Source organism: Lepus europaeus, chromosome 5 (assembly GCF_033115175.1).
Source record: "Lepus europaeus isolate LE1 chromosome 5, mLepTim1.pri, whole genome shotgun sequence".
Lineage (NCBI taxonomy): Eukaryota > Metazoa > Chordata > Mammalia > Lagomorpha > Leporidae > Lepus > Lepus europaeus.
In genome coordinates, this window is record NC_084831.1 from 54,321,605 (window position 1) to 54,341,124 (window position 19,520).

A 19,520-nucleotide genomic window follows, 5' to 3' on the forward strand; every position below is an offset into this window, starting at 1 on the left:
AAATTTATATTCACTAAATAAAAGCTTAAAAAAATATTTATAATTTAATCATATATTTTCTTTTTAACATTAAGTTAGAAGCACAGTGAATATTTCTTTTTATTAATTTTGTTTTTTGTTAAACTTACATTATTGAAACTATTACCAAACTCACACAATTCAGAAAAAAAGTTGTAACAAGCAAATCATTTCTGACATTGAAAGCATTTAATTCCATGGTGGGTGTTTGATACAGTAGTTTAGAAACTGCTTGGGATGCCCACATCTCATATCAGATTGCCTGGGTTCAAATCCTGGCTCCATTCTCAATCCCAGTTTCCTGCTTTTTTATTTTATTTTATTTTATTTTTATTTTTTTTGACAGGCGGAGTGGACAGTGAGAGAGAGACAGAGAGAAAGGTCTTCCTTTTGCCGTTGGTTCACCCTCCAATGGCTGCCGCGGTTGGGGCGCTGCGGCCGGCGCACCGCGCTGATCCGATGGCAGGAGCCAGGTGCTTCTCCTGGTCTCCCATGGGGTGCAGGGCCCAAGCACTTGGGCCATCCTCCACTGCACTCCCTGGCCACAGCAGAGAGCTGGCCTGGAAGAGGGGCAACCGGGACAGAATCCGGTGCCCAGACCGGGACTAGAACCCGGTGTGCCGGCGCCGCAAGGTGGAGGATTAGCCTAGTGAGCCGCGGCGCCGGCCTATTTTTTATTTTTTTTAGAGATTTTATGATCTGTTGGAAAGGCAGAGGGACACAGACTCAGAGGGGGGCAGAAAGAGAGCTATCTTCATCTGCTGGTTCACTCCTCCAAATCGCTGCAATAGTCAGGATTGGGCCAGGCTGAAGCCAGGAGCCTGGAACTCCAACCAAGTCTCCCACATGGATGGCAGACCCATGCATTTGGGCCATCTTCTGCTGCTTTCCCACATGCATTGTCATGGAGCTGTAACAGAAGCAAGGACTCAAATCTGCACTCCAATGTGGGATGCCAGGTCTTAATCCACTGTACCATAACATCAGCCCCTCAACTTTCCTGCTAATGTGCACCCGAGGGGTTTGCAGGTAATGGTTCAAATGGTTGTATCTGCTAGTCAGGTAGAAGACCAAGACTGAGCTGTGGGCTCCTGGCTTTGGTCTAGCTCTGCCCCTGCTATTGTAGGCATCTGGGGAGTAAATCAGCAGATGACAGTCCTGTCTCTCTCTTTCAAGTAAACAAAAACTAAATACAAAATTTAAAAAGATCTAATTATAGTTTGACCTTAGAGGACCACATATTTACTGACCCTAAGTTCAAGGGAACAAACCTAGAAAACATACAATACAATATAGAAGGGGAGGAAATGTCTTTATGACATTTGTATATGGTACTGTTGTGATAATGGTCACATAAATGTGAAGCATAAAGAAATATTAATAATTATAGTGACAAATAATAAGGAATATCATTATATGTTAGCTTACACAGAGCAGCGCAGGAATATAGCATCAAGAGCCTTTAACACCACATGAAGGAGTGGGGGGAAGGTTTCAAAGAGGGCATTTTTGCCATGAGCCATTGTTTCCAAAAGAACTAAAGCAGAATTAGGGAAATCCAAACTTAATCTTTTAATTTTTCCTCAACTTTAGTGACAACTTAACCTGTCAAAAGTTTTTGACTTGTAAAATCTCTTTTTAAATCATGAAAAATTAAAATGAATTTTTAGAAAACAGTAAACCTATTATACTGAAAATACAGTTTATAATCTATCAAAGTTAAATACAATGATTTCTAATTACCTATTAAATTAGTTGCTCATTTCTTTGATTTCATTTAGCATTGATCTAGCTCCGTGTGGAAGGTCACATTTGTGCAAGTTAACATAGCTTAATGATTAACTATATTTACCTGCCACTCTTACCTTTTATGTGGCAAAGAGTAGTATATATAGAGTTAACACGTCTCCATCTACGTATTGGAGAAGAAATTTCAAATTGCTTGCAACTGAATAATTAGGATAAAAATGTATACACTTAAGCTTTTTCTTTTTATTGTTCCTCTAGTTATTTCCTCCAGAATTGACCAAGACAATTCATCATTTGATTCTCTATCTCCAGAATCAAAATCAAGATTTGCTATGTTAGATGATGTGAAAATTCTAGCCAATGGCCTTCTTCAGTTAGGGCATGGTCTTAAAGACTTTGTCCACAAAACTAAAGGACAAATTAATGACATTTTTCAAAAACTCAACATATTTGATCAGTCTTTTTATGACCTTTCATTACAAACCAATGAAATCAAGAAAGAAGAAAAGGAACTAAGAAGAACTACATCAAAGCTACAAGAGAAAAACGAAGAGGTGAAGAATATGTCACTGGAACTCAACTCAAAACTTGAAAGTCTCCTAGAAGAAAAAATTCTACTTCAACAAAAAGTGCGATATTTGGAGGAGCAATTAACTAATTTAATTCAAAATCAACCTGAAATTCATGAACACCCAGAAGTAACTTCATTGAAAGTAAGTAGAAACTAGAGACTTCATGATTATGTTTTAAACGTAAATCTTTTAAAAATAAATTCTAAGACATGTTATTTGAAATACTTTGTTGCATTGTTGGAATATCTTATTTTTCTCAAAAAAAAAAAAAAAAAAAACCTCCAGAAAATAAAATTTCCAATTATAATTTCAAGTTAGTTCTTATTTCCTTAACATTATATGAAAAATAACTTTACATTTGATATGAAAGTTACAAATCAGTTAAATAGATAAGTAAAAAGTTAAATGAATTTAAAACTATTCTACCATGTTCAAAACAGGTAAAAGTACTACAGTAAGAAAGATATATGATTAAAATATTGTGGTTTTTATCCTTTCAAGTGAAGTAAAATTCAGAAAACCAAATTTCAGAGATAGTATATTTTAATCAAAATATAAGAACAAAAGTATATATTACTTGAAAAGATGTCTAAAAGGAAAATTATTGACAACATTTTTTAAAATCTACTATTAGTCTGAAAAACAGATTGTGACAGTGTTAGAGGAAGTAAAATCTCTAACAGAAAACAAAGAGGAATGAGACTTTTAACCAAACTACATTCTGTATCCAGATGTTTGTAGAACAGCAAGATAACAATATCAAAGACCTTCTCCAGACTGTGGAAGAACAATATAAACAATTAAACGAGCAGCATAGTCAAATAAAAGAAATAGAAAATCAGGTAAGTGAGCTTTTTAATGGTATGTCCAGTATTTTACATTGGTTTATAAACATACTGGATTTTACAGTTATCTGAAACCTTTAATTGGGTGGTGAGCAAACTGGTCATACGGGCAGCACACGACCGTAGGCTCTGCAGCTCAGGCCTGCCTGGTTTCCAATCACGGCTCTAAACTTCCCACATGCCCTTGACTAAATTACTTAACCCCTCTGCCTCACAGCGTCCTTACACAGCCCACAGGGATAATGACAGAGCCGATCTTCATAGGATTGTTGTGAGAAAAAAAGAATTCATTCATGACAGCCAAAATGATCCTATTAAAATTTAAATTAGACCACATCTCTCTGCTCAAAACCTACCATGGCTTGCCATTTCACTCACAGTAGCTCAAATACCTGAGAGGACCTGACCCGCCATTATCTCCCTCCCTTCATCTCTAATCCTCCTGACCTGACCGTTTCTCATACACATCAAACATGCTGCACCTCCGTGCCTTTGCCCTTCTCGTTTCCTCTTTCTCCCTGGTATCTGCATAGCACACACTTCACTACTTCAGGCCTTTATCAAACATGAAACGCTCAATGAAGCCTTTCCATGTCACTTAATTACAAATTATAATCCCTTACTCCCACCCCTACACACTTCTACCTTCTTAACTACTTTTTTCCTTAACACTTTTATTTTACACATAATGGGTCTTATTTTACTTTTCTTGTCTCTCCTGCACGAAAATGTAAGCTGTTTGAGTACAGTGACTTTTTTCCATTATTTTTATTACTATTGCCTTGGAATATTAATAATATGGCACATAGTAGGTGCTCAATAAATACTGTTAATTAATAAGGTTAATACCATGTTCAGCATACAGAAGTCAGTAAATTTACTATGATTATTATTTTTATTACTTGTATTATTAGAAATTTGTGTCTGATTATTAAATTGAACATCCAGTAATGTAATTAATCTAAATGTAAACAACTGGCTAGGTGAAGGAGCAAAGCATTTGTTTAGAATAAAGCTATGCCAGAATCTAAGCATTCTAACATAGGATACATTGGTTTTAAAAAATCAATCAGTAATTGTCTTAAATAGTCATTCAAGAGGATTCAAAAAATATTATAAACTCAGAGATCACAGTCACATAATTATTACAGTATAATTGTTCTGTTACTATTAGTTATTATTATTAACCTCACACTGTGCCTAATTTATAAATTAAACTTTATAACAGGTATACTCTGTTTAGGAAAAAACAGTATAAATAAGGTTGAGTACTGATTGTGGTTTCAGGCACCCAGTGGGGGCCTCAAACATATCCTCTGCAGATAATGGGGTACTATATGAAGAAATTCAAACAATGAATTCCTGAGTTGGAAGACTTAGATGATATGATCTACCTTCCTCTTATTTAAATTAAAAAATCAGAACTCTAAAATAAACAAGCAAATTTAAGATCATAGTTACTTATTAGAAAAGATTAACAACTAGTAAATGAAATTTACATGGCCAGCGCCGTGGCTCAATAGGCTAATCCTCCGCCTTGCGGCGCCAGCACACTGGGTTCTAGTCCCGGTTGGGGCGCCGGATTCTATCCCGGTTGCCCCTCTTCCAGGCCAGCTCTCTGCTATGGCCCGGGAAGGCAGTGGAGGATGGCCCAAGTCCTTGGGCCCTGCACCAGCATGGGAGACCAGGAGAAGCACCTGGCTCCAAGCTTCGGATCAGCGCGATGCGCTGGCCGCAGCGGCCATTGGAGGGTGAACCAACGGCAAAAAGGAAGACCTTTCTCTCTGTCTCTCTCTCTCACTATCTACTCTGCCTGTCAAAAAAAAAAAAAAAAGAAAGAAAAGAAAAAAGAAAAATTTACAACAAATCCTTATAAATTAGGTCCTCAAATATACTAGTTATGCCAACATCAAAAAGCTAACACTAATAATGCAAGATACTATATATTCTGCTTTTCTCACCATCACTAAGAAAAACAGTCAGTCAATAAATTGTAAATTCAACACACTTGACAGAACATGTCATTCTATACTAATAATAAAATATAAAAAATTGAAAATAAGCAAATAAACCTGCCAACCTGACAACATCTACAGATATATTTACAGGTCAAAAATGACCAAAAGCAACCTTATTCAAATAACGTTCTGTGTCTTTATGGAAGGTCTGAAAAATCAGATCTACAACTGATGATAGTCATTACACTTAAAATCAGCCTATGGGGCAGACACTGTGGCGTAGCAGATGGGGCCACCGCCCGCAGTGCCAGCATCCCACGTGGGCACCAGTTCGAGTCCCCGATGTTCCACTTCCCATCCAGCTCTCTGCTGTGGCCTGGGAGGGTAGGGGAGGGTGGCTCAGGTCTTTGGGTTCCTGTACCCACATGGAAGACCTGGAGAAAGCTCCAGCCGTTGCGGCCATCTGGGGAGAGGGCCAGTGGAAAGAGGACCTCTTTCTCTCTGCCTCTGCTTCTCTGTAACTCCGCCTTTCAAGTAAATAAATAAATCTTAAAAAAATCAGCCTATGTTACTGAACAAAATATTAAATATATCTTATTCATATAAATATAGGGAATACATTAAAATAGGCAAACTCCCTGCTTTGGCCTCACTTAATTTTAATTTGAAAGGCAGAGTAACACTGTTCTTCCTTCTTAACATCAAATAATATAAACTGAAAGACAAATAAAAACTGTATTTTTGATATATCTACATTTTGTCTAGTAGCATATATTCAGTACCACTTTTTTAAAAGTAGATTTATATTCTTGTATCAGCTCAGAAGGACTGGTATTCAAGAATCCACAGAAAATTCTCTTTCTTCCAAGCCAAGAGCACCAAGAACTACTCCCTCTCTTCAGCTGAATAAAACAAAAAATGCAGAACATGATGGTAAGATAATTTTGGTGGGTTTTGTTTGTGAAGAAATTATTAAATACTCTTATCTCAAGAACGAGTTCTAGATGGAATCAGAGTGAAGAGACACATCCAACAAATACAAAACTCTAAAAAAGCATTCTTAATACAGTTAAGGATATGAATACGGACTTTATACGATTATTAATTTTTTTATATGTGAAAATGGCAGAGAATAACATCTTCTTGAAGAGATATATGCTGGAATATTTAGCGAGATAAGGGTCATGAAGTCTGCAGTTTACTTTTAAATAGCACAATAAGATACATGTTTGTATAGGTATATATATAAAGTAAATATGATAAACTTTTAGCAATTTTTGAATGGAAAGAGTCTTTCTACTATTCTGTTTGCTTGAAAACTTTCAAAAACAAGTTCTGGAGACAAAAATCTCCATTCCCATTTAAACTTCAATGAAATTATATAATCTCAAAGCATTTATATTTTACGTAATTTTACCAAAAACCCGTTACTAGTTTTTTACAGGTATTGTTTACTCTTTCTACAAATATCTGTTGTCTACCTTCAGTGCACCAAATCCATATGTATTTTTGAAATTTTATATTCCTCCCATGACTAGCAAAAATAACCAAAATCTTCTTAAAATTCTCATTTTGTTACTTTTCTTACAAAGAAATCAGTTTGGAAATAACCATTTTTATACAAAGCTTCTTCCAAAACTCATGGAAAATGAATATTATTAAAATACTATCTATGCTTGGGCTTAACAAAAATTTTGCACCAAAACAAATTTATCTTTTAATTTAATTTTCCATAAACTTTTTGAAGTACCCTCATAATCTTCACTGCATACAAGCTATAAAATGTTTTAATGTAAACATTACTGGAATAAAACTACACTAATCAGAATCTATGAAATGTCAAATAAAGATTCCAACTTCTAAGTTATCATTCACATTACTAAAGCTTACGTAACAACATTTCTTTGATTCTAGGCATTCCTGCAGATTGTAACACCATTTATAACAGAGGTGAACACAGAAGCGGAGTTTATGCCATTAGACCCACCGACTCTCAAGTTTTTAATGTCTACTGTGATATAAAATCAGGTAAAATCTGCCTAAAAAGAAAAATGGACAGTGCTAAGGTTCAAGCTACCACTTATTAGCAGATTCCACCCATTATCTCTCTTCTGAATATGCTCATTCCACCATATCTATGAATTTCACACACATGGATTTAACAAACAATGGATCACAGATTTTGGGAAAAAATTGCATTGTATAAAACTAGACTATTTTCTTGTCATTACTCTCTAAACAAAATAGTTTACATAGCATTTCCATTGCATTGTTATGATAAATAGTCAAGAGATGATTTAAAGTACACAGAAGGATCTGAGTAGGTTATATGCAAATACTATGCCATTTTGTATCAAGGTCTTAGGCTTTTGCACATTTCTGTATCAGCAAAGGGTACTAGAACCAAACATCCATAGGTACTGAAGAACTACTGTATATTTAAAATGAAATATATATAGCATGAAAATAAATCTAATATTCATATTTTTCTTATTCATTAATTTTATTATGTGACATTCCCCGTTTCTGTCATAAAATAATCTGAAGTGACCTGTCAATAAGTTTACTAAGAAAAAATTCAATAGTTTCCCTTCACTTAGTCTTTGGGGACCATAATAAACGTATTACCATAAGATTAATAAACTATCTTCTAAAGACACCAATTAAAACCAAGCCAAAAAGACATAGCATTTTTTACATCTCTCAAAATCAAGCTACTAAAAGTCCACAACTTCATTTCGTTATATGCAGGTAGGCCATGGACACTAATTCAACACCGAATAGATGGAGCACAAAACTTCAATGAAACTTGGGAGAACTACAAACATGGTTTTGGAAAGCTTGACGGTAAGGTGACTCTATTCATTCATCACTTTTTAACCTAAAAATATTTTAAAATACTTACAATGGTTTGTAACACAAATATCTGTTTTGGACTGTGCACTGCATCAATGAACAAGAACCATTTTCAGCCTTCATAAAACTTATTAACAAATAATTACACATTTGTTAGTAATTACACCTATTGTAACTGTCATTTGAATTATACTTATCATAATTACATGTCTTCTTAATTAGACTTATCATAATTTAATTCAAAGACATAATTATCATAATTATAATTATTAAAGACAGTTTTGATTAAGTAATATGTGCTATGAATAAGCTATGGGGAAAATCATCCCTAGCACCCTATTCCCTTATTGTATTGATATTTTAAATATCAGTCAATTAGAGGTTAGAAGGGATAAGAAAACTGTCAGATATGCAGTCCAAATTTATAAGTTCCAATAATTTAAATATTATAAATGTATATTACAGAATGTGTTGTTTAAAATAAATTACTCAATGCAAAGTTTAATAAAAGAATCTAAGAAGCACACTACAAAAATCTATGTTGTACAAATACTCACTTGTAAAGTCAAAAATATCCATTATTATACCAAAGTTTTTTTACCACTAAGTATTATTTGACCATTTAAAAAATTCTTTATTCCAATTATGATAGTTAGAATGCATATTTCAATGAAAAGGGTTTTTTTTTAGATTTTATTCATTTATTTGAGAGGCAAAATTATAGACAGAGGGAGATATAGAGAAGGGTCTTCCATCTGCTGGTTCATTCCCCAAATAGCCTTAATGGCCAGAGCTGGGCTGATCCAAAACCAGGAACTTCTTCCAGGTTTGCCATATGGGTGCAGGGGCCCAATCACTTGGGCCATCTTCCACTGCTTTCCTAGGCCATAAACAGAGAGTTGGATCAGAAGAGGAGCAGGGGCCGGCACTGTGGCAAAGAGGGTAAGGCTGCCACCTGCAGTGCCACATGGGTGTTGGTTGGAAACCTGGCTGTTCCACCTCCGATCCAGCTCTCTGCTATGGCCTGGGAAAGCAGTAGAAGACGGCCCAAGTCCTTGGGTCCCTGCACCTGCGTGGGAGACCTGGAGGAAGCTCCTGGCTTCAGATAGGTGCGGTGCAGCTCAGGCCGTGCGGCCAACTGGGGAGTGAACCAGAGATGGAAGACCTCTCTCTCTCTCTCTCTCTCTCTCTCTCTGTAGCTCTTTCAAATAAATAAATAAATCTTAAAAAAAAAAAAAAAAAAGTGCGAGCAGCTGGGACATTCATATGGGATGCCAGTGCCACAGGTAAAGGCTCAGCCTGCTATACCACAGCAATGGTCCCTCAGTGATATGTTTTATAGCCCCCAGTCTTTTTCTAACAGTGAATGTAACTCAAAAATAAAAGACTGATAGCTAAGTCCAGAACACTCAATTATTCGATGATGAAAATAAAACCCCAGGAACAGGCATTTGGCCTAGCAGGTTAAGACACCTGCATCCCCTATGAAGTGCCTGCATTCAAGTCTTATTTCCATTCCTGATTCCAGCTTCCTGCTAACGCATACCCTAGGAGGCAGCGGTGAATGCTCAGTTGGTTGGGTTCCTGCCACCAAAGTGTGGGACCTGGATTGAGTGCCTGACTACTGGCTTGGGTCTGCCAAGCCCAAGCCATTGCAGGAATCTGGGGGGTGAACTAGTGGACAGAATTCTTATCTGTCTGTCTCTCTCTCTGTCCCTCTACCTCTCAAATAAATAAATATTTTTAAAAAGTAAAGTAACACATTTGTATTCATATTTACTAGCTATCCTTAAAATGAAGCCTCCTACTAACTCAATAAGGAAATACTGACTTCTATTTTCATTATTTTAATAAAAAGGATAATAATAAATAATTATCTACAATTATACTATGATTTCAATTCCCAACATAATTTCTAAATGACAGAGAAAGGTTATTAAGAATCATGTTAATTAATTTTTTTTAGAATTTACTTCCTTATTTTTGCACAAAAAATAAATGTATAAAGCAAACACCAAAAGTGAAGTTTAAATTCGAAGAAAGTGACAGTGTTACCATCTAAATCTATGAGAGTATCTAATGTCTCTTGATTATAAATGGGTATTAATAAATAGATAATAGTAAAGCTAGTATATATAAAGCTATTTAGGGATTAGACATTATTCTACCAGTGATCAGACCTAATTATCTATAATGTATGTTTCATATGTGAAACATGTCTTGTAATATCTGTTTGAGAAAGGATTATCAGATTTTAAGCAGGTCTTTTAAATTTTTTTCTTTTCAGGAGAATTCTGGTTGGGCCTAGAGAAGATCAGTTCCATAGTGAAGCAATCCACTTACATCTTACGAATTGAGCTAGAAGACTGGAAAGACAAGATACATTATGTAGAATATTCTTTCCACTTGGGAAATCACGAAAGCAACTACACAGTGCACCTCGCTGAGATTTCTGGCAATGTTCCCACAGCACTCCCAGAGCATAAAGATTTGGTGTTTTCTACATGGGATCATAAAGCAAAAGCACACCTCAACTGTCCAGAAAGCTATTCAGGTATGCTTTTACTAATAGCAGTACTTTATTTTCACCTCTTCAGAATATCTTCCTATATTATTAGTTGTTATCTACAATGTCAACCCCTTAAAATTCCAATCTCAAATAAGCATTTTCTCTACACACAAACCTCTGTTAATTCTAGTTCAACTAAGCATTGTATTTTACCTCTAATCCTCTTCAGCTATTCTAGCTTTCATAGAATGCATGAAACTTACACATATTATTTAAAATTAGGATACATGGATTTACAACACTATGATATAAGAAATGAGACATACTCATAAGGAAATAAAATAACAGCAACTTCACACAAATTTATATCCTTTAAATTGCATGTGTATCTTCTTCAGGAGGCTGGTGGTGGAACGACGAATGTGGAGAAAGCAACCTAAATGGCAAATATCACAGACCAAGAACAAAATCTAAATCTGAGAGGAGAAGAGGGATATGCTGGAAGTCTCGAAACGGAATGTTATACTCTATCAAATCAACCAAAATGCTGATCCATCCAAAAGATTCAGAAAGCTTCGAATGAACAGAGACCAATTAAAAGGCCAATAAATCAAACATTAAACTCATTCCAAGTTACTGTCATTTAATAATTGATATTAAATTCTTCGGAGAAAGCCTGAGAAATATTTTTTCATCTTGCAAGTCAATATCAACTTTAGAATGGGTATAAAATATCACCTCAAAGAATACCATTTACCTTTCTTATTCAAAATTCTTACTGCAGTATCATTTTGTTCATATATTTTGTACTGTGGGATTCAATCTTAGATGGTAAATTATAACCAATAGGTGATTTTTTAAATAACTAAATTTAAAAAACCTTTTATTTTAAAAGTCATCAAGTAGGCTAATTTAAAAACTTACTCATTTTAAAAAAGCAGTTTCCTTGTTAAAATTCTAAATTTGAATAAATACAAAGGACTGAACATTTTTAAATGCTGCAATATTAATTTTAAAGCTAAAATTCAATCAGTTCAGAGTATATGCAAAAATCTATAATATGAATTTTTTAAAACTGAGTCTTCATTTTGCTACAAAATTGCTTGGATAAATGTCTGATATGGTTTAGTCATGAAATTAAATGAAGTAGGCTGAAATACTGTATTAAAATAGGCTCAATGTCTTTTAAATAAGTGTAGTAGCTCATGACTACTAAGTCATTTTGACTTTAATATCACCTATCACTGTACATTAACATATTTGTTAACTTATCTATACTGTGTGCATTTTTATATATTTTAACACTTAATACTGTGAAAACAAATAATATTAAAGAGATATTGTCAGAAAACACTAAGAATGAATATATTGATGCAGTAAGTTAAAGTTTAACATTAACTTATTCTTCCTGACATGCTGTGAGTCAAATACTTTTGTGTAGGTTTCTGAATAGAATTAAAATTCATAAAAAGTTATTGAATGTTTAAAAAGCCTGACAGACATCTGTATGTATTTAAAATTCAATAAAGATTCAGTCCCTAAATATCAGAAATTTTAATTCTTACAGTTCTGTTGCTGGCATCACAGTAGATAAATGATTGTTACTTCTAATTTAAATAATTTAAACTCTAAATTCCCAAGATTAGATATAAATTTTTGCCATAATATCTCTTGTCATACTTATTTCCCAGTAAGCTTAAAAATTATCAGTAAGAAATAAAATTCTGAATTAAACCAAGTTTTTAAAGAATATTGTACCCAAGTTATATAGTACTTACCTGTCAATATTCACCATTATATAATTCAAATTATCTGATATATATGCCATGTATGTTTTTATTATCATATATCTGAAAGATATGTATGATCTGAATAGATCCTACATAAATACCTTGTTCCAGAAAATATAAAAGAACAAAGGAAGAATAAATTCTAATTTTCAGGAACACAGCCTAAGCAAAAATTTATACTGATGTTTTTAGAACCAGAATGCCAAAATGGCTTTTTCAAAAAAACAGATTTCAAATGCAGGAGTTATTTAATGTATTACTGTTTCCTGTTTTCTTTTTTTTCCTCCACCCTCACATGTTTAATTTTGTTCCTTTTAGGAACACTAAACTGGATTTTTCCCAATATAAAACTCAGACTGAGTGAGAATTCTGGCAGAAAAAAAGTTTTTTCTTTATGGGTTCACAAAAATTGTGTCATGTCCCCACTACTGGGTTTAAAGCAAATTTCAACATTCACAGTTGTCTAATCTAATGGCCTTTTCTCAGTCTATCTGCCCTTTGATCTTTCACTACTAATTTATACTCTCCATGGATTATCCTTTACCTGGATCCATTTAATAATCTATTCCTTCTTTGTTTTGGGTATGTGGGCCAATGCACAACCATAGCTCATTTTTTTTCTACTTTGATCCCCAGGTTTTCTAACTACCCTCATGGACTCATCTATGCTCCATGACAAAACTTTCAAAAACTACATATTCATGACAGGTCTCTTTATCTCTTCCATATCCTATAGTCCCCTCAAATTCAACATTGCATCATTGTAACAAATCCATCAACCCTTAGGATCTCTGCTCTCCCTTTTGACTTTCTCCCTCCCTTTATATCTTTCACATCCTTTCCTAACATTCTCCTATGTCTCCCAGTCATGGAAGCCTGTAAGACATCTCTCCTGCTGTACTTTGCTAACTACCTCTCCTATATCAAAAGCCATGTTTACTAGTCTTCTTTTTGAAACGTCTCTTAATCCGATAAACTTTCTTCCCAGTGATTGCCTTTGATTCCTAGATTATCTAGTGAGTCTCCTCTAGCTTCCTCTCTGTCCTCTTAAAATTTATAATGGTTGCATATTACTTTGACTTGTATCTTTAACACTTGTTCAGTGGAGAAGTGTAACAGCTGAAGATAATAAAAACATATCCACATAAGTTCTGGAATTATAGGATGAATTGGTTTGCCATAAGCATAAATTTGTTTTGGAAATTTACTGGGATCTTATCTTAAATCTTAAAATATTTTCTTAAAATTGCATGTAAATTATATTTTATATTCTATCCACCTTCACACACACACAAAAATTATCCTTTCCACCCCCAATCTTTAGAAGATTGATTTAGAAGATTTTTAGAAAAGTGATTCTCCTCGATGTGTCAAATTTACCCTGTGGACTTACATATCCCATATACTGTGCCTATCCCAATTAGAAAAGCACAGGCCTACAGAATAAAATTCAGATCCCTTCTGGGCATTCAGGGGCATCTACATTCTGACCCCAATTACCTTTTTTGCCCAACATAAACTCTCACTCTAATAAAAAAATGACTGAGTTTTAAACATCGCCTCTAATACTTTCTTAATGCACTGCATTACTCTAGAATGCCTCCTCGTTTTCTGATTGCCTTGGTCCTACTTACAACTCATAATGCAGATCATCTCATTTCCTTGACAAATATCCTAAAAAATGGTGGCCCCTTCCCCTCAAATTCTCTGGATCCTTTAAATAGCACTTAGTAAGCAAAGATATGACAGAAAAATAAATCTGAAACTATAGTAATAAAACTTTTGAAAAATAGTAACAAAAATTCCACCAGCATCAAAGATAGTAAATCTGCATTAATTTAGTGAATTATAAAATTCCTAAGCCAAAAGTTACTCTGAATTAGCATGAATTTTTCTGAGACCAAATTTACACAGTTCCAATTTTAAGATCACTCAATGTAGTATAATATTCACATTCTGTCATACTAGAATCACCATGTTTTCATGCTTCTAACTTTTCTTCCTAACGGCAGAAGGAAGTCAATTAATTCAGTAATCAAAAATGTATTCATTAATATTCACTGAGCACCTATTCTTTTTATTCTTATAAAACCTATTACAAATGTATATTCTTAAATATTCTGTTTTAGGATAATGAAATTTCCATTTTTTGCCCATTATTAAATCATACACATCCCATTTATACACACACACACACACACACAAAAAACTGATTATCCAGCACAGTAGTTTTGAAAATTGAAAGGAAAGTAACCAAACAATGGGTCTTTCTCAAAGTCCAAAGTATTCTCATGGCAAAACAACTAGAACAAGATTACTCAACTGGTGTGAAATGTGCAGTTCAAGGTCATCAAAGCAGAATTCACAATCTTCTTTTGTAAGGTAAGGTTTCACAGACATTTTAGGAAATATAAAATATAATTAAGAATTCCATCTAAAATATAAAAGCTGTTTTCCTAAATGCACATATTTAGAACCAAGAACAGTAATATATCTAATAATATGATTAGGTATATGTGAAACAGCAATAGACTATAATCTTAAAGATGCAGAGTTGTAGCTGTCCATATTCAAATTAGCAACCAAGCCTGAGTTTCCATGCCCATGTACGAGATTAATAACCCTGCCAAATCTACTTCCCTGAGTTATAATCATCAAGTCAGACACTATATTTGAATGTTTTTATAACCTATTTAGTTCTAAAAAATTGTATATACTTTTAAAAACTGGATCTTGGGTTTCACTATTCCCATTCCTTTAGGTTTATAAACTGTATTAATGCTTCTTCTTTCTTTTTTTTTTTTTTAAGTCTTGTGGTTTTTTTTTTTTTTTTGACAGGCGGAGTGGATAGTGAGAGAGACAGAGAGAAACGTCTTCCTTTTTGCCGTTGGTTCACCATCCAATGGCCGCTGCAGCCAGCACATCTCGCTGATCCGAAGCCAGGAGCCAGGTGCTTCTCCTGGTCTCCCATGCGGGTGCAGGGCCCAAGGACTTGGGCTATCCTCCACTGCACTCCCGGGCCATAGCAGAGAGCTGGCCTGGAAGAGGGGCAACCGGGATAGAATCCGGCGCCCCAACCGGGACTAGAACCCGGTGTGCTGGTGCCACAAGGTGGAGGATTAGCCTGGTAAGCCACGGCGCCGGCCCAATGCTTCTTAACTAAACATATTCTAGCCTTCAGGACAGGTGAACAAAACTGCACTCTTCGCAGTCTGCTCCTACTTCTGGAATTTCCTCTTTCTGCTAGAAGTCCAAAATAACACTGTCAGATGCAAACCCCTAATTAATAACTCCTGGGATGGCCGGTGCCACGGCTCAATAGGCTAATCCTCTGCCTGCGGCGCTGGCACACTGGGTTCTAGTCCCGGGTGGGGTGTCGGATTCTGTCCCGGTTGCTCCTCTTCCAGTCCAGCTCTCTGCTGTGGCCCGGGGGGAGCAGTGGAGGATGGCCCAAGTCCTTGGGCCCTGCACCTGCATGGGAGATCAGGAGAGGCACCTGGCTCCTGGCTTTGGATCAGTGAGATGCGCCGATCGCAGCAGCCATTGGAGGGTGAACCAACGGCAAAGGAAGACCTTTCTCTCTGTCTCTCTCTCACTGTCCACTCTGCCTGTCCAAAAAAAAAAAAAAAAACAACTCCTGGGTGACCACATTAAACTTAGGAAACAAGAGGCTTAAACTGAAGGGTTTTTATAGTAAAATAAAATAGGAACCATCAGATAGAATAAAAGAGATATTGAGGGCAAAATCTGAAGAGTAAGAGTACTTGGTAATAACTGGAGACATCTATAAACACTAAAAATAAAAACACAGATCAATAGTCTCTACAGCAGATAGCATAAACTTGAATGGGGGAAAAATGTTCAACTTTCAGTAACAAACATTTAACTGAAATTTGCACTTCCTTTAATTATAAATGAATGAAACTTAACATGGCATTATTAGCAGTGTGTACATAGGACTGTCATTAAAGTAACCACATATATTTTAATACCACAACTATTCTTGATACTTTAAAACATTATTGTATAATACTTACAAAATATGGTCATTTTAGATATGAGCCTAGATCTTGTTAAGTAATTCATTCATAAACACATAAATCACAGCTTTAATATTTTGATAATTTTAATTAAATGGAATTTATTTTCTTTGCTATACTATTTATTTTATGCATTTAAAATATTATTTCAAAAATGAGAATCTTAGGATTCATAAAAATATATTAAGAACTCAACTCCAAAGATAGACCTATCAACATATAACATAGTTTTAAAAAACACTAATTACATGGTTCTCATTTACTTGTTGACTAGCTGAGCTGTTCTTCAAAATTTTAAGAGAAAGGTTAAAATCACTATACAATAAGCATATTTAACTACTTGAGAAAAAATTGAAAAATTATGATGAGATCACAAAACATTTCATTTGTTACTATGGCTACTTTGTTTAAAGCCCTTATTGACCAGCAGTAAATTCCACAGTATTTACAGACCAATGACATGATGCTTAGAAGTTGCTTCTAAGTACTATTTAAAAAACAGACAAGCAATAGATGAAACAAGAGTGACAATGGATATTAACACTGGTATGTTTGTAATTTTCCATAATAAAAAGCATAAAACTATATTCAGATTAATTTACAGGAACAGATCTACTAAGAATTATTAAGAGATGTATGAGGCATATTCCTAACTGCAAAGGTTCAGGTCAAAATCCACTAAATCCTTTCAGGTTGTTTCTCACACTCACAGGTACCAGCTATGCACCACTGCATTCATTCTTAGTAACACTACATTTGTTAGATATCATCTTTCAAAAAAAAAACCAGACAGAAAAACAAACATACGAAGTTCAACAGGTGATTACAACCACAGCTATTGCTGGGAAAGAAGCCAACTCTAACAATCCTGCCAAGAATATCATGTGCTCTATGAACAAATGTAGTTTTTAAAACTAAACGCCAATAAAATACGCAAGCATTTGCTCAATTAGATGTACCTTGATCTATCATAACTCAAATACAGCAGTGATGGTCAAGTAAAATTCTGGGAAAAAAGTAACACTGCACACCGTCTGCTAACTAATTTTTAGATGTTCCATAAAAGATTTTTTTTTCCACAAGAAATAGCTCTTCTTCTGGTTATCTTAATGTAGAAAACTGCACTAGCATTTCTTCCACAATATTGTAATAAAATAAATATTTCCCTGTCAAAGCAAGAATTTCATGTAAAACACACCTGTTTGGTACAATAAGAAATAATGTCATTTATTCCCTGATTGCTAGAAACTACCATTACACCTGTCTATCTTCATTATGTTTACGGAGGATCTGAAAAGACTAGATTCCTCCTGGGTTAAACCTATCCAGAAATAAGTGGCTACCCTTGTGTGAAAATTTAAATGTGAAATTCCCTAATTTTGGGCATGGTTTAATAACACATTCAAGATATAGTTTACTTTTTTTTTTTTATTAAAATTTTCATTTTATTTGAAAGGCAAAGGGACAAAGAGACAGACCAAGAAAAAGATCTTCCACCCACTAGTTCACTCTCCACATACCTCAACAGCCAAGGAAGAATCAGGCTGAAGCCAGGAGCCATGAGCTCAATCCAGGTCTCCCCTGTGGGTAGCAGAGACCCTAGTACACAAGCCATCATCTGCCATCTCCCATGTTTGCATCAGCAGAAAGCTGAACTTCAAGTAGAATCAGCATTCTGATTTGGGTTATGGGAGTACCAAGAGGCAATCTAACAACTGCATCAAATTCCCATCCCTGTTAATAGTTTAATCATAGCTTTTTAAATGTCTTTAAGAAATCTCAATGTCTTTAAAAGTACATTTAAATCTATGTGTGTGTGTTTGTGTATATATATGAATACACATGTGTATATGCACACATACATACATATGTAAAATAAACAAACTGAATTTTTTATTTAACAAATTGAATTAAAATATAACTTGAAGACAGGCTTCTCTAAGTTAATAATTAACATAAAAATTGGAAGTGAAAGGTGTTAAGTAACAGGAAACTTTTCAGTTTCAGAATATAGTTCTTTATCCTGTGGCTTCTCATCTCAGTCAAATATTGCTTCAGTCATGCCCATTCATTCTCCTTCTATGCAGATTCTTATCTTTTTTGCCCCAAGGATACCCCTTATATTTTTTCAAGTTTCTTACCAAAATAAAATATAATGTGCAAATATTTTCTTAAAACTCTCATAAAAATGATCACATTCCTAGTTTTTTAACCTTCTGGGATTTCAGCTTTTTAATCTACAAAACAGGGAAATCATTTTGGTTCTGTACAAGCTGCTACACAGAGTTAATGAGATAATGAATGGCCACATATAAATTAAAAAATCCCTAGTGCCAATTATATTTTCTTATCATTACTCACTATGAACCTGCACACATATAGATTTGTATAATGATTGCTGCCATGTATAAGCAGAAATTAATACTTAGCCTATTTTTTCTAAGAAAGCAAGACACATCCAGATAAACTAGAAATTATTGTTATGAGCCAATATTTATGGAATTTTCTGTAAATTACTGGTGATCCTCTATGTTAGCTATTATCTGTTGAGGTTGTCAAATATTCTCTCCTATAATTCCAAAATTATTTATAACTATGCTAGGTTTTCTAGACACTCAAATTTTTTTTAAAAAATGATAAATTCTTAAAAACATTAGCTATCAAATAGTATTAAGTAGAATAAGCAACTTATATGATTTGGTTGGAACTGAAGGACTAAGTCATAACACAAAGCAGGACTACATTGTCTTGATGAATTCCCTCTAAAATCTTCCTTTTATCCAATTTAACAGCCCAGAAACCCAGTCCCCTCATGCTTTCCACACCAATCTATGTCGAGTTGTGTAACACATGAGTAAATGTAATCTAACAAAATCAATGCTAACAATATGGCAAATTCCTATCAAGTATCTGTGCCATACACTGTTCAATTTACAGAGAAAGAAAGAATGCATTATTTGCTGGTTCATTCCTCACAGGCCTGTGGAGGCTATGGCTGGGAAAGGACCAAAGTCGGAAGCCTGGAACTAAATCCATGGATCCGCCAAGGGTGGCGGTAACCAACTGTAACAGCCATCACTGCTGCTTCTCCGGGTCTGGAGTAGCAGGAAGACGGGCTCAGGAACCCAAGCACTCTGTATGGATGCAGACGTCTGAAACAGCAGCTTCACTGTGAGGCCCAGT

At 34.8% G+C, this 19,520-nt stretch overlaps 2 protein-coding genes across 3 annotated transcripts in view; one reads left to right on the plus strand and one right to left on the minus strand.

Moving 5' to 3' along the window:
* Positions 1-19,520, minus strand: part of DOCK7 (dedicator of cytokinesis 7) — a 248,232-nt gene that overhangs the window by 134,415 nt on the left and 94,297 nt on the right. The gene's annotated exons all lie outside the window — the stretch shown is intronic.
* On the plus strand, positions 1,915-11,133 carry ANGPTL3 (angiopoietin like 3). Its single transcript, XM_062191450.1, has 7 exons — positions 1,915-2,480; positions 3,071-3,181; positions 5,961-6,075; positions 7,057-7,170; positions 7,894-7,989; positions 10,286-10,552; positions 10,906-11,133. The coding sequence occupies exons 1-7, from the start codon at positions 1,986-1,988 to the stop codon at positions 11,088-11,090; spliced, it is 1,383 nt and encodes a 460-aa protein (XP_062047434.1). The 5' UTR covers positions 1,915-1,985; the 3' UTR covers positions 11,091-11,133.